General features: G+C 42.5%; 1 protein-coding gene and 1 long non-coding RNA gene across 12 annotated transcripts in view; one reads left to right on the top strand and one right to left on the bottom strand.

Annotated features, from left to right (window-relative positions):
- Window positions 1-11,777, bottom strand: part of LOC117763198 (CUGBP Elav-like family member 2) — a 30,379-nt gene extending 18,602 nt beyond the window's left edge. For 2 of the 11 annotated variants that reach the window (XR_004614123.1, XM_034588149.1), the window contains exon 1: window positions 11,546-11,775. Coding sequence is in view for 7 of the 11 variants with exons in the window: in XM_034588149.1 (XP_034444040.1) it covers window positions 11,546-11,658 (113 nt within the window). In the remaining 4 variants the exon portion in view is untranslated. Of the gene's footprint in view, window positions 1-1,482; window positions 1,848-7,824; window positions 7,950-8,337; window positions 8,928-11,545 lie in introns of those variants that run through there. The other 9 variants (XR_004614124.1, XR_004614125.1, XM_034588150.1 and 6 more) reach the window with 9 other exon arrangements.
- LOC117763204 lies at window positions 8,001-11,319 on the top strand. The gene is made up of 4 exons (XR_004614127.1): window positions 8,001-8,164; window positions 9,667-9,788; window positions 10,980-11,050; window positions 11,134-11,319. It is a non-coding gene; the product is annotated as an uncharacterized LOC117763204 (long non-coding RNA).
- Window positions 11,778-13,924: the final 2,147 nt, after the last annotated feature.

Raw genomic sequence — 13,924 nt, forward strand, 5'->3', positions numbered from 1 at the left:
AAAACTGACAAATTATCAATAAGGACCACAGGGAGACCCAACACTTCAATAACAAAGACTAATGTGACAGAGAACCTCCCGCCGTGTTGTGCATGTGTGAAAGGCAGACTACAGGTAACAAGGTGGCCAATTCTCCAGATTTTACCCTGAGGCTTAGGAGATATCACAAACACACAAAACCGGTTCTACTATAGCTCGGTCTTTTCGTTTCATCAGTTTACAAAATAAATGGATAGATTTGTTGTTACAACAATCATGTTGTTTCTCTTAAAAATGTAAACATTGGAATTAGCCAATTATGGTTTTAGAACCATTCTTTCAAAAGTTAATCACAAACCCATTTTTATACTGTTTTAGCTAATTTGCTGAACGAATAGGGCATGAATCTTTCAATGGCAGTGTGTGAAACCAATAACCAAAACATACTGAGTCATTCTATAGTGATTTATTGTATGGGTTAGACTGTCTTTAATGAAAAACACCAAGCTATGATAGTTCCGTTACATGTCATTGTGCCCATATTATGGCTACTTAAAAGGTCCATAATTTTAAGTTGGGGGTGGATTAGAATATGTTCCCATTGCTGTAATGTTCAATACAAGCGTTATTTGTTCCATACAGTTCCTCTTTTCACCCTCTGTCTCTCCATTTCATTTTTTGTGTGACCTCACAAAAAGCCCAGTTCCTTACAGAGACTTCCTGATCACCTGTAAACTCATGTGTAGGCACGTTAACAATGGCAACATACCATACCAGTTCAAGCTGAAGCAGCCAGTACGCTAGTTGCATGATACTAGATATTGAAGGTGATTTACGGCAAAAAGCCAGGAATGCATACAAGGCATGTGAGGCACTTCGGGAGCAGTATATTCTGTGAGAGAAGGACTCGCATTGCAACTTTTACGAGCACAAAAAAGGGGAAACCCAAAAATCATTATGAGCGCTTTTCAATGGTTTCTAAATCCTTAGCAGTGTGACTGTTTGATGTTTAAACCCAAGTAGATGCTGAAACAATATATTGTTCACGGAAATGGATGGTGTAAACCACTCTGAATTGCATAGTCAACAACATATCGAGCAACAATCTGGGTGATGGTGGGTAGTACAGCAATGATGATGTTTAAAATACTAAATGGTGCCATTTAACATTGAGGGAAGCCTTTGAGACAGACAATCAATACCAGTTTACCTAGGACTAAAGGATCTTTATCTAACACAAAATCAAGCATATAAATATTTCCTGACAGTGGTAAAGATGCTGGAAACAGTGAGGCCACATCAGCAGCCATCGACAGATATTGATGCATGTAAATTATGTTAAGGATAAAGTATCACTCCATTACTCAGTGAAGTACCACAGAGGATCAAGAAGGACCACTGTTCACAAGTATAAGACAGAAAGTGGCGACTATAATACACAGTCCAGTGACAAAAAGATAACACTAAAGATACATTAAGGTAGAGACAATTTAACACACAGACCTTTGGACACGAGCCATCCATCTCTTACAAATTGATCCCAGTCGTTCCGCAGAAACACCGAACTCCTTGAGGGACTTAAATGACATGCTAACAAATCACACTTCGGTTCCTTTTTTTTTTTGTTTTAATCCAACTCCTTTCCTCAGCTTTTTCTTCCTGGAGGCCGTCGATACATTCAAATAATGATATAAACTGAAAAATCCCTCCACTGAAACAAAAGCCTCTCCACCAAAAAAGGGGTGAGTGCCCCCTCCTCCCACAAGCTTCGACAGCTACACAAAAAAGGCACAGCAGAGCTCTAAACCTCCAAGAATCGCTGGTTAGCAGAAACCGATTTTGCGGTACATCTTCTCTTCAGGCGCTTTGGCGATGGTACAGAGAGTAACCTACAGCTTCTTCAGCACAGCAGGGGAACAATCACATATTGTTCCCCCATGCTGGAGAACACTATTCACCGTTCCTCTACAACACAATGGGCCGAGTCAGAGAGATGCTTCGGAACAGATAGAAGCCTACATCTGCTAAGGCCACAGTACTGAGTGAGACCATTTATCCCGTTTTGCCAGTGACACTCCCGACGCCATTTTGCTGAGTGCCCTTTGATGAGTGCTCACAGTAAAAATGGCAAATCTCACTTGAAAAACTGGATTCATTCAAAAACACGAAGGCTCAAAATAAACCCACTTTTACATTAATTAACGTGCCCCAGCCCCCCTGTCCCTTTAGTTAAAAACAAATGTAAATGTAACTAGAATGGTGCTCAGAGCGCATTAACTCCACAAAGAACCAACATTCCTCTTGTGAAAACACATTTAAATTCACTAGACCTGGATTTTTATTTAGAGCTGCAGAAAATTACTGATTTATAAAAGTCCTCAAACATGCCTGATTTCATGAATTATTCTTCATGTTATGCCCCACTCCTCCGCAAGGAGTAGTTTCTGTGTAATACTGCTAACAAACGCACACAAAACCTCCTCGGTGAAGGTAATAATAAATTCTTGGGCCTACCTATTTAACCCCCACAAATGAAAAAATTACCTCAGTCAAATTTACATTATGCAATGAACTTCAATTAAAAAATCATTTATTTAAATTGCTTGCCTAAAATGCTAACAAGGTGGACAGACAGAACTGTCACTCTAGGCTGTATTGAGTTGAACCTCAAAAGAGAAAAGTGACCGGATGGTTAAAAGTAAAAAAAGACACTTAGGCTTGACAAGTAAAAGGTGCGAATGCTGCTGCTCTTGAATTAAAACAAGTGGTTCAACATTTCTGGAATTTTAAACAAAATAGTAATGGCGAGCACAACTCTGAAGGTTATGAAATCCATGTATCTTAAAGCTCAGAAAAATATGGAGCCTGCACAAGAAATGTTATGAAACCAAGTAAGTGATTCTTTTACCTAAAATTACCTATGACTAGTTCTGCTAACTTAGGTAGCAGGAAGATGACAGTGACAGACAAGAAGTAATATCTATCCGTGGAGCTATGGAGCTGTTTAGGAAGTATATTATTATGTCAATAGAGAATTATGCAAGTATAAAAAGGTGTTTGAAACTCTTGATAGTTTTGTTGAAAACACAGTGGGTTCAGTGAGATGTTTGTGTGGGTCGCTTTTTCATTTTTCCCGCTAAAGATTTAGGCTCCACAAATTAATCTTTACTCGCCTCAGACATTGTACATGTTTGCACATAATAGATTGTACCAACTCCAAAATCCTACAACTGATTGTCAATAAAGCGCTGTTCTGCTCCCTACAGCAGCCGGCAGGGTGCTCACAGACAATATTGATGAAGTCCTCTTTCTGAGCTTCCACAAACAGCCCTGCGAGGTGGCAGCTCATCATGCTCAAAGACACCCCGCAGCAGCTGACGACTTCTTTAGAGCCACGACAGTTGCATGCTTACTGTTGCACCATCCATTAAAAACTGGTGATTTATTTGGACCATGTGTCTGTCCTGTTGAGCTCTGACCGCGCAAGCATGTCAGCGACACCTTTGCTGTGCCCATAATAGAAAGCCAGCTAATTTGTCTCCTAATGTACATGGATTTTGAAAGCTCAGCATCGTATGCTTGGACGATACTCAACCTTAAACCTCCAGGCGTCACACCAACAACACATCACATGATTTTGTTATGTCACCACTGCTGATGGCAAACAATTTCTTGATTCTCTACACTGTTTGTGGGCAGTTGCCTTTTTAATGTACGATGGCACATGAAATGTGAACTAAACTATCACATGTTGCTTTAGTTAAAATATTGATCAAACAAGCCTTTTTTGGGGGTAATGTTGACACATTGCTGAGTCGCTTCCTGTTTTGAGTTAGAGTGAAACTTGCTTCTTTGCTTTGAACTGTTTCTGCAACAGCACACTGCTGTAATGCTTTATTGAGGATAAAAAAATGTCAAAGATCGCACGGACACGTAATGCTTCTGGGAAATAAATCTGTCAAATGAAACAGCTGTTTGCTAGTAGTACTCTCAAAAAATAAACGAGATGTTTCTTTTTTCAGGAAACCAATGGCCTTATAATCTGATTCACCAAGACACAGAATGACTCTAATGCCTTGGTAATATCTTTGACATCTGTCACGCACGATGTAAAGGCTTTCTCTTCTAACTCCATGTATTTTCTTCACAGCACAAACAGTATTTGTTAAGTTAAATAAGGTTTCACAAGCTAGGAATAAACAAAACCTCATGAAAGACCTGACGTTGTGACTTGAAAACTGGCCACAGAAAAAAGGACCGATTTTCTGTAGGAACCTTGAGCAAGAATCACTGAGACTCATGGTCAAGGTTTGGGGGGAAAAAAAGATGAAGAATGGATATCGGTTGAGGCGAGAAAAGAAGACTATACATTACTTGATTTCCATACATAGTGGTCTGCCCTAATCAGCACACTATGGTTCTGATCATTAGTTATTAAGATTTGTTCGTCCTGGTGTTAACTCCAACTCAGCTCAATATGGCTTGATTTCCTCATTGAATTTTTCTGTTTGATGAAGACAGACATGTTCAATCAGCCTCTGAATGGGCAGCATGTTAACAGACAGACAGCATCTGATGACGAGGTCCGCCCCATTAGCCCCATAATCAAACCGAGTGTCCCTGGTGATTATAGATGACGTTGCTAAAGTTAAGCTTGTGTGAATGAACAGTGTAGTCTCGCATCTCCACAGCATCAGCGGTATGGAAATAGGTCCGACTATACCCATTATTCTGCGAGGGGAAAAACGCTATGGCTTGCTTGTATTTCTTTAAACCAATTCCAAATGTCTTGGCCAGCAAAAAAAATGGTGTTGTGAGGGAACGTCTTTTGGTGGAGCATTTGCACGAGTGGAACTCAGTTCAGACCTTGGTTTTTGAGGCAAGGTTTGTGTCACACCTTGGTTTTAGGAATAACCAAAATGTTCCCATCACTTCAGTGTGCCTGAGTTGTCTGCAATCTCAGGGTTAATATTCGTTTTGAGCTAATTAAACTAGTCTAGCTACTTTCATAGCATATTCCACCACACAAACAGTGGCGTTGGATAGACACTCAAGGCATTTCTTAGATACATGCACACATTACGCAGCAGAATTCTTTCATGGCGGTAATGAAACGGACACCACTGCTATTTTCAAATACCCTGGGATACCATGTTACTGCCCAACCCCATACATGATCCCAAGCTTCATCAAATCTGTCTATTTTTAGCGTGTAGGTTACCAGCTTGGGGGTTGGTCTTGTTTCTCATAAAGAAGGGGATTTTAAATTCAGTATCCGGAGAGCAACAGGGAAAGAGACTACAGCCCAGAATAGGCACCCAATGGTAGGCTTATATCCACAGTCTACAGGCAATTAAATAAACTCTGCTTACACCTCTGTCAGCATTAGATGGAGCATGAGTGTAACTGTTCAGGTGGAGCTCACCAACATCCTTACCAAGGCTTCTCAAATAAAGAGACAAAGTCCACTAAAAGCAGCAATTAGACTTGCTTACTTTAACAGTAGTGCTTACTGCACACTTACTCATCCATTATCCTAACCTATTAAGGGCAGAAGATCTATAATACACTACCCCACTTACTAAACATAATTATTTGCTTTCAGTTTATGTCAACAAATACCTTACATTTCTCTATAGTTGTGTCCAAAAAAATCCCTCCATCATTCCCTACTTCCTATAAAGACACTCAGTAGTTTCCACTAAAGTGAGCAGTGAATATGATTTTCATGAAATTTCACTCTAGATCAATAAAGAATCTAGATTCAGATTAACTCTAGAATTAAATTTTCAGATGTATAAAAATTGGACATACACTGTAGGACAGTGCCACGGATACTCTTTTTTGTAGGTCTGCAAAAATTAAATTATTTTTCTCCTTTATAATCCCCCACTGCTGAAAATGATGCAGTGTTACCCCTTTTAGCAACGGGGTCAGTCCGGCCAACTGCCCTAATCCATTACTGCCACTCCTCACTTGCCCACTCAAGAAGTCCTTTTTTAAAGCCAATCAGCTGATTCCACCTCATGTGAACTGCAGCCACAGACTTCTGGCTCACAAGCACACTGACCTGGTCAGTGAATTATCTTGATAACATTATGCCATTGATATCCAATTTCAGGATGACAGGCTCGGTTATTCTGCGTCAACATACCCCTGCTAACTGGACATAAGTTAATAACTTAACAGTCAAGTAGCACTGACGAATTTATGGCCATAGTGGGTGCATCTGGTCTTATGTAACCCTGTTCTAGAATATTATTTTGCTTGCAAAAGAATTTGCTCAACCTTCGATCACACCACCCCACACTGCAGATAGGGGACATGATTAGGAGCCTTCCCAGGCTGTGAGCACATTGCAGTTCTAGGACAGCCAGTCTCGTAATTATAGCAGCGCCAAGCTAGCAGCAGGAGCAGAGAAACAGGTGACAGGCTAGATCAGAGTCCTCCTACTCTTGGCCTTCAACATCTGGTTGTATGGCACTCTCCCACCACTGCCACCCTCACGAGGGAAAAGAACAGCTGGTCTGAGCAGCCCCCGGACACTGTGCCAAGATCCTACACTTCACACAGATCAACAGCTCCCCGGCCACAACAAAAGGGATCACCGAGACGCTTAGCTTACTGACACAGCACTATGGCCGTGTTAGCTGCCAAAGGATCCCGCTTAAGCCCTGATAGTCACTCTCACTGTCAACAATCAGAGGGATAAATCAATCAAGTACAGCGAGGGCAAGATCTTATAACCAGCTCACTGTTGTCAAATTTCACATGAGATATTTTTCAAAAAACACCCATCAACATGTGAAATATTACTAAAATAAGGTTTAAACCAAGCATACATTTCCCCAAGATTTGCAATGTCATATTGTAGTATTAGGCAGGCATGCAACTAAAAAAATATTTACATTACTGATTAATCTGTCATGTATTTTCTGATTTAATTAATTGTCTGGTGTCATTGATTTGTGAAAACAATGAAAATGAGCATTAAAATTTTCCAATTTACAGTCACTTAAAAGAAAAACAACAAATCCTCACAATTAAAGTGTTAATTTTAGTAGTTGATAAATACAAGAATACAACCACCTGAGGTTGAGGATAAGCTACACATCTTGGTCCTACATTAAATATAAAGTAATAATTAGGAGTTGTCAGTCAAATAAAACAATATAATAAATGAGGTCATCCTGGGTATTTTTCACTGTTTGGTGACTTTTATAGATCAATTAAACTAACAACCAAAACGGCAGGTTAGAACCACTCTAGGGAAATAATCTTAACAGACCAAGGATCCATTTTGTGGCCAAATAAAGACACGAGTCCTCAAAGTGCAAACATTTGAATTTCAAACAATCTCGTAAAAAGCGAGCAGTGGGTTTTGTAAATGTTATCGTCAATCAGGATGAGTTGATGTTATGTGGAGAGGACACAGGCTACAATATGGACCTCTGTGCTAGGTCTTTCCCTCGCTTGTTTACATGCCCTGTCACAAGATTCCCATTAATGGCTCAATAATGTAGGAAACCACGTGCTCGGTTCCGTTAAGTAAGCACTCCACATTCAACATGGAGGGGGGGTCACCAGTGGCCGAGAGCTGCGGCTAACGAGGGGAGCTAGCTCGGCAGCTAGCACAGGCAGTGTGTGCGCGGTTGTCTTCACTCATGCTGTTGATTTAAGCAAATACAGCCGAAAAACAAACTACAGCCTAGTCTGCAACGTTGTGTATTATAAACAAACTTCAAGCAAAGTTAACACGGAAACTCCTCTCAACACACTTCCTATTTCAAACCGTGCATTACCCACCTATACAACACGTACCGTTTGACGCCCATGTTAACTTACCCACTTGTAAATAACTAACTAGACAACACTGCGGAGCTGTGTGTGTGTGTGCAGCACCGAAGAGAACACACTCCGGGCTGCTGGCGTTTGAAAGCTAATCGATGCTGCTTTTTCTGAGCCCGATACCGAAACGTGTGATGTCCGGAAGCACATGTCACTTGACTATTGTAGCGCCGAGCAAACTGCGTTTCCCCCCCGGAACCGCTGCGAGCAACACGGGTTAGCCCCACCGCGGGTGCTCGGTCGTATCTGGTGGGTTGTGTGATAATTATGTAGTCGACTTCAAATGTGGATACATGTGTTATTTGGTAAGTTGAAGCGAACTACTCCCAACTCCCAGGTGAGCGTATCGTATCATTAGCAACATTAGCATCCCTGTAGGCAGTTAAGCTAACGCTAGCTAACTCCCAACTCGCCCTGAACTGTCTCCTGCGTGCGTGCGTGTGTTTTAGCTTCCTCTCGAAAAAACCAACGCTGCCCTCCACAACACAGCTCGGTGGTTGGGTTACTTACAGTGAATCGCTCGAAGCCATTAGCCGACTCTCCGTCAGGGGGTGGAAATCCATGTTGAACGCAGAAGTCATGCTCCGAACGCCGTCTGTCTAACAATGAAAGGCGACGTGCGCTCCGCTCGCTCTCAGGCGGCTCGACAACTCCTGCGAGACGGCGAGAAGACGAGGCAGAACAGGTGCAGGGAGGGAGGGGGTGTCCTCCTCAAAACTGCATGAGAGAGCCACTGAGAGGTGGTGGTGGTGGGAATGTGCGCCGGTGGTATCCGCCTTTATTCCTTCCTCCTAATTTCTCCCTCTCTCCGTCCCCCGACTGAAATAAACCCAGGCAGAGACACGAGTGTGACTGCACAGCGAGCTGCAGCAAACCAGAGGCGTGGTCTGCCCCTCCAACAAAAGTCTGAATCCACGCTGCTGCTGCTGCTGCTCACTGAGCTGCTACTCCCACGTAAAATCACTGTAATGTCTCCACGGGGACCTGCACATGGCGATCCACGCCGATTTATTTGCAGATTATGATGTTTAAAGTGCTGCAGCATCACCACAACAGCCTTTTAAAGAGCCCTCCGTCATTTCCAGACAAATACAAAATGCACATGAGAAGAAACAGAGCCTCACTATGAAGGGAGGTGAGCCTGTGGATGAGTCAGGGATCTAATCGTCCTGATTAGAGAGACATTTATCGTTTATAGCGTGACTCACGGTACGATGCGATACGTGATACACGGCCAGCGATGACCTTAATATCACGATACAGCGATTCTGCAATAATCCACAATCGTATAATGCTAATTTACGATATCTGTCAGACTGAAGAAAACAACAAAATGCCCCTAAGGAGGTACAGTGCAGTGCAAAGTGCATTTATTCACTGCATTTTGATGTCAGCTTCACAAAGTTTGACATAACCTGTGAGCTCTCAGTGCCTCTTTAGTCTTTCACAAACACACTGTAATTTGTACATTTCAACATGTGCCATCAAACCATTGTAAAAAAGCCATAAACTGGCCAAAGTCCAAAATATAAAACTGAATAACTAAATATCGATACTTGGCACCAGCATATTGATAATTGTATCTCATGAGCCAGGACGACGATAAATTTCCCTTTCGATATTCTGTCCCACTTCTACTATATATAGTAACGAGGTCATCAGCACAGAGACTAATTATGTTGCTCCTGTTTCCAGCTTTCCTCAGCAATCTAAATTAGGCACCTGACCTTTTTGTTTAAAGAAATGAGATTATTGTGCGCTTATTTTTTGCAACAACATTCAATTTCTCCCAATCCAAAAGTGAGATGGATGAAACAGTTTTTCTTGCTTTCTCCCCAGGGTCAGAGGTCACGTTCCCCTTTGTGCATGGCTGTGGTTGCCCTGGGGGAGCGGGAGCGGGAGCCTGTCTCCTTTTGTTGTGCAGGACTTGCAGGCGAGGCCTCTACACTTGCGGGGGAAAGGTAGAGGAAGGGGGGGTGGGGGGGTCATTGTCAAGTACTGTTTGCCTTTAGCAGAGAGGCAGGGTGGTGGTGGTGGTGGTGGGGACTCGCCTAATTATCAAACCATTCATTACCGCTCCAGCAGCTGCACAATCCGAAAATATTATTCATGGCGAGTGTTAAGAAACATCCCATTTGTGAAATCCGACTTAATCCTTGTATCCATAGCAATTTCAAGGCAACCTGGCATCAGCGCAGAGTGTGCTCTTTATTAAATGGTGCCTAAAAGAGGTTTGTATGCATAATGAGATATGCGACCTATTTTGCCATATACATGCAGACAAGCCCACAATGCAACATGCATTACCATTTATCTTGAGGGGATGCTATAAAAAGGTAGTGTAAACCTCTCTGGAGAATCAGGTTTCATTAAAATGGAGGAAAAATACAATAATGTCATCCCATCTTCAGCATCCACATATTTCCTTTGACTCAATTAGATCTCAGGGGACCTTCTTGAATAGATTTGTTAAGAAGTAAAGCAGGATTCTTGTAAAGAGCTGCCCTGTTTTTCTCGTGGGTATATACAATATATACAGGGAAGTGCATAATGTCATCGCAACAGTATTTATTTCCATATTTTGGCATCTATCTCCTTGTCATTTCTTCAAAGATGTTTACTGGGGCAGATTCCAGTGGCCAATACCTAGTTGCCGGCACCTTTGAATACTAGTCTCCTGTTCTTAATCTGAGATTATTACTACTGTAATCCTATAATAATCCCCCACACGTACCATGCTTTTGTTGTTTACATCAAATGTTTTCCCCTTGTGCAGTGGAGCCCGGGTCCTGCGGGTCACTCGTTATTATCCTGCATTTAAATTTTGCACCCTTTCATGTCAAGCTGCGCAGTGTAAAAATAGGCCAGTGTCAAAACCCAAATGGGTCACGCAGTGTATATTTTTGAACATCATCCTGGAGTCACGCTTTGTGAGAGCTCTGCCTCTCCTGACAGCGTTTGCAGAATGGCGACCAACTACAAATGGAGAAAATGGAGAGAGGGAACATCATCGTATCATGTTTTCTAGAAGAAATCTTCTGTGTCAAGATGTACTGAGCACATGTGATACCACCCTCTTATCAATGACCGGTTCTCCTACATTCATGCAAATTCCACAGTGGATATGAATGTTTCTTCTTGTTCTTTTACAGATAATTCTTATCATTTGTTGTTGCTGTTTTTGGACTGACGAAGGCCCCGGGCTGGTTTCAGTATCACAGAGGTTGGTGTTTTTCAGTGGCCTGTGCAATCCAGAGACAAACACCTGCATCACTGACACATTCACCTCTCTTTCTTCATTCATAGGGGATGCAAACATCGGAGCCCCTGTGGAACTTTGAAGGGAAGAGGAAGGTAAATTTAATGATGCAAACACACAAAGTGATTGATTTTTCTTTTCAAATCCATTTAAGAACTAAAGCTCCACCTGAATGAATTATTTGTATCATGTGAAGATGTCATTGATTTGAAAAGCCTGACTCAATAGATTTGAACACAGGGTTTTTGGATTCCAAATATATATGTATATAGATATTGGGGCACCAGGAGAAGCCTACCCCTCTGCCCTTCCCACAGTCACAATCACAGCAGGAAGAATGCCTCCACTGGGAACAATACATCCTATGACAATATCCAGCCTAGACAAAGAGGCAGTCCAAATACAGGCTGCTCCACAAAAGCTAGCCCAGATTTGAGTGAGGGGCCAACCCCGACGTACCTCATAGGCAGGTCCTCATTCCTGACAGAGATCCCAGCCGCAGAGGGGGGACAGCGCATGCTGTTGGCATACAAACTCTGCACCAGAGCCAGCTCAGAAGAGTGTTCCAACATCGGTGCTCTGGAAAAATCCACCCGGTGTAATGGACACTTTCTTCTCTTTCCCTCTTTCCTCTATGTGTTTCTCTCTCTTTCTCTGCCTCCCGCCCACTCTTTCTCCTCGGTTTAGTGCAGCAGAGCGGCGCCCACCCCCTTTGCTGACTGGCGTGGCTGAAATAATCCTCTCTGACAGCTCATCATGCGCTAATGCATTGTGTTGCCTGCGGCAGCCCAGTTTGCAGGCTGTAAAGCTGTGGCTATAGTAGCACCCCTGCGCTAATTGACACCCATATTAGGGAAACTTGGGGAAATTGGACGTAGATGATTTATTCCCACTGTCAGAGTTTGGGAAAATTAGAAGCAGTTGCCACAAGAGCTCATCCACAAGTTCTGGTTTTGTGGCATGTCTCTGTGGGTGTTAACAACAGTGCTACAAAATAAAGGTCAAAGTGAGGTACGCTCCTGGAAATTGGTTTACCAAACCTGATCACCTCATAACTGAGCCTATTATAACTGATATTCTCATTAAATAAACTGCCAACCTCTCATACTGTAGGTAAACATTACCATCCCCTGTCCAGCTCCTGTGAGTCGGCTGATAATAAACCTGTGGGTGACGGGGACAGAGCTTGCCATGACAATCTCATGACATCATTATTCTGGAGTATAAAGATAGCCTGTCAGGGCATAAGCAAACATTACAGTCAGCATGAATGCATCTTATATAAACCGTACTGTCGCTGGAGCTCACCATCAGGCTGCAGTCAATCTACGCTGGGACTGAAATCCCTGCAGGTTAATTTTACTGCCTGTGGTTCCAATGGTACATGTTCACCTGTGAGTAGACCCACAGCATCATGCACACACACTCACATGAGCTCTATAATTCTGCAGAAACATGTAGGGTAGGAATTTGTTCCATCAACCAAAGGCAGGATTCAGTTCACAGTGAAGAAGCTTTTACGGCAAAGACAACAGGCACATTCATTTGCTTTGGACAAAGTTAATTTGCATTAGGCAAAGCTCATTTGCCTACATCCCATGAGCCACATAGTTTTCCGTCGTGCTCATCACTGGTGAACATATCATCTCATAACCAACACGCTTCAAACACCACCATCATCTCATCCGATTAAAAATGAAAGAGCAATTTGTCTCGATATTCTTTGCACAAAACCCAGGAGAAATCAAATCTAGGCCTCGCTGTCCCATAGGTGCTGTGTCCCTTCAGAGCAAACCTGACATTAAGTAGGAAAGTCATCTGAAACAGGGTCATGTCAGTGCGTCCTGGTATCAGAACAGTCGACAGGGCCTGAGCGAAGAAGGGACTCCACTTCCTCCGATCGTGGCACAAATCCTCTTGGTTTCTGCCCCACATTTCTTTCTGCTGACATGAATATTTTAAAACACTGATGTTGAAATGCAGTTCTATATGATGCGTTGCTGCTTAATATATCTGTCAGTGCCACAGGCGTCATGTAGAGCACAGAGTAACAGAGAGGGGGTTTCTCTCTCTGCTGATCCGCCTGTGTACAAGCACTGAGAACCCTCTGCAGTAATGTTTTACAGTTAATTTATATGAAAAGCGGTTACAGAAGTAAAATAGTGCAACAGACATGGTGAGAAAATGCTGTAAGAAATGCACTTAGAACACAGGGAGATTCTGAAAAGCAGGAAGTGAATGCAGCCACATCCTGTGCACATCTCGGAGCCTTTTAGCTCATGCTGCACTTGTGCCTGTCGTGCAAAAAGTCAAATAACAGCCCTGCAGGTGGTCTCATGAGAAGTGAAAGCTTTCCCTTTTTACCACTTTTAGGGTCCCTGGGGACTTACTGCTCGAGCAAATGCAGTCTGTGTTTTTGTGGGTTAAAACTGAAACAGTCACAACTGGGTGCACATTGTGCACTGTAGCGTGCTCAAATGTCAAGAACTGTTTTAACATTAAAGTAAAGAAGTAGTTTGTCATTTTCAATTTGAAGCATGTCACCCGTGTATGTGTAAATAAGCAGCACATGTTGAGCATTATATCATGCTTAAAAGGCAATGTAAGATAATAAAGATTTAATTTTCTTTAATGTGACAAGTCCCAGAGCTCTGTGTACCACCACCGCACAGAAACATATATGATCCAGCACATGCTAACAACAAGATGACATCTGACACCAGCATGAGTGACTACAGAGGGAGTGAGGGAGCCACTGCAACCAGGAGTGAAGTCTGTGTTTTTACAAGATACACTATTCAATGGATCTGTGACCTTTTTGATCTTGAATTCATATTC

This window comes from Hippoglossus hippoglossus, chromosome 6 (genome assembly GCF_009819705.1).
Source record: "Hippoglossus hippoglossus isolate fHipHip1 chromosome 6, fHipHip1.pri, whole genome shotgun sequence".
NCBI lineage: Eukaryota > Metazoa > Chordata > Actinopteri > Pleuronectiformes > Pleuronectidae > Hippoglossus > Hippoglossus hippoglossus.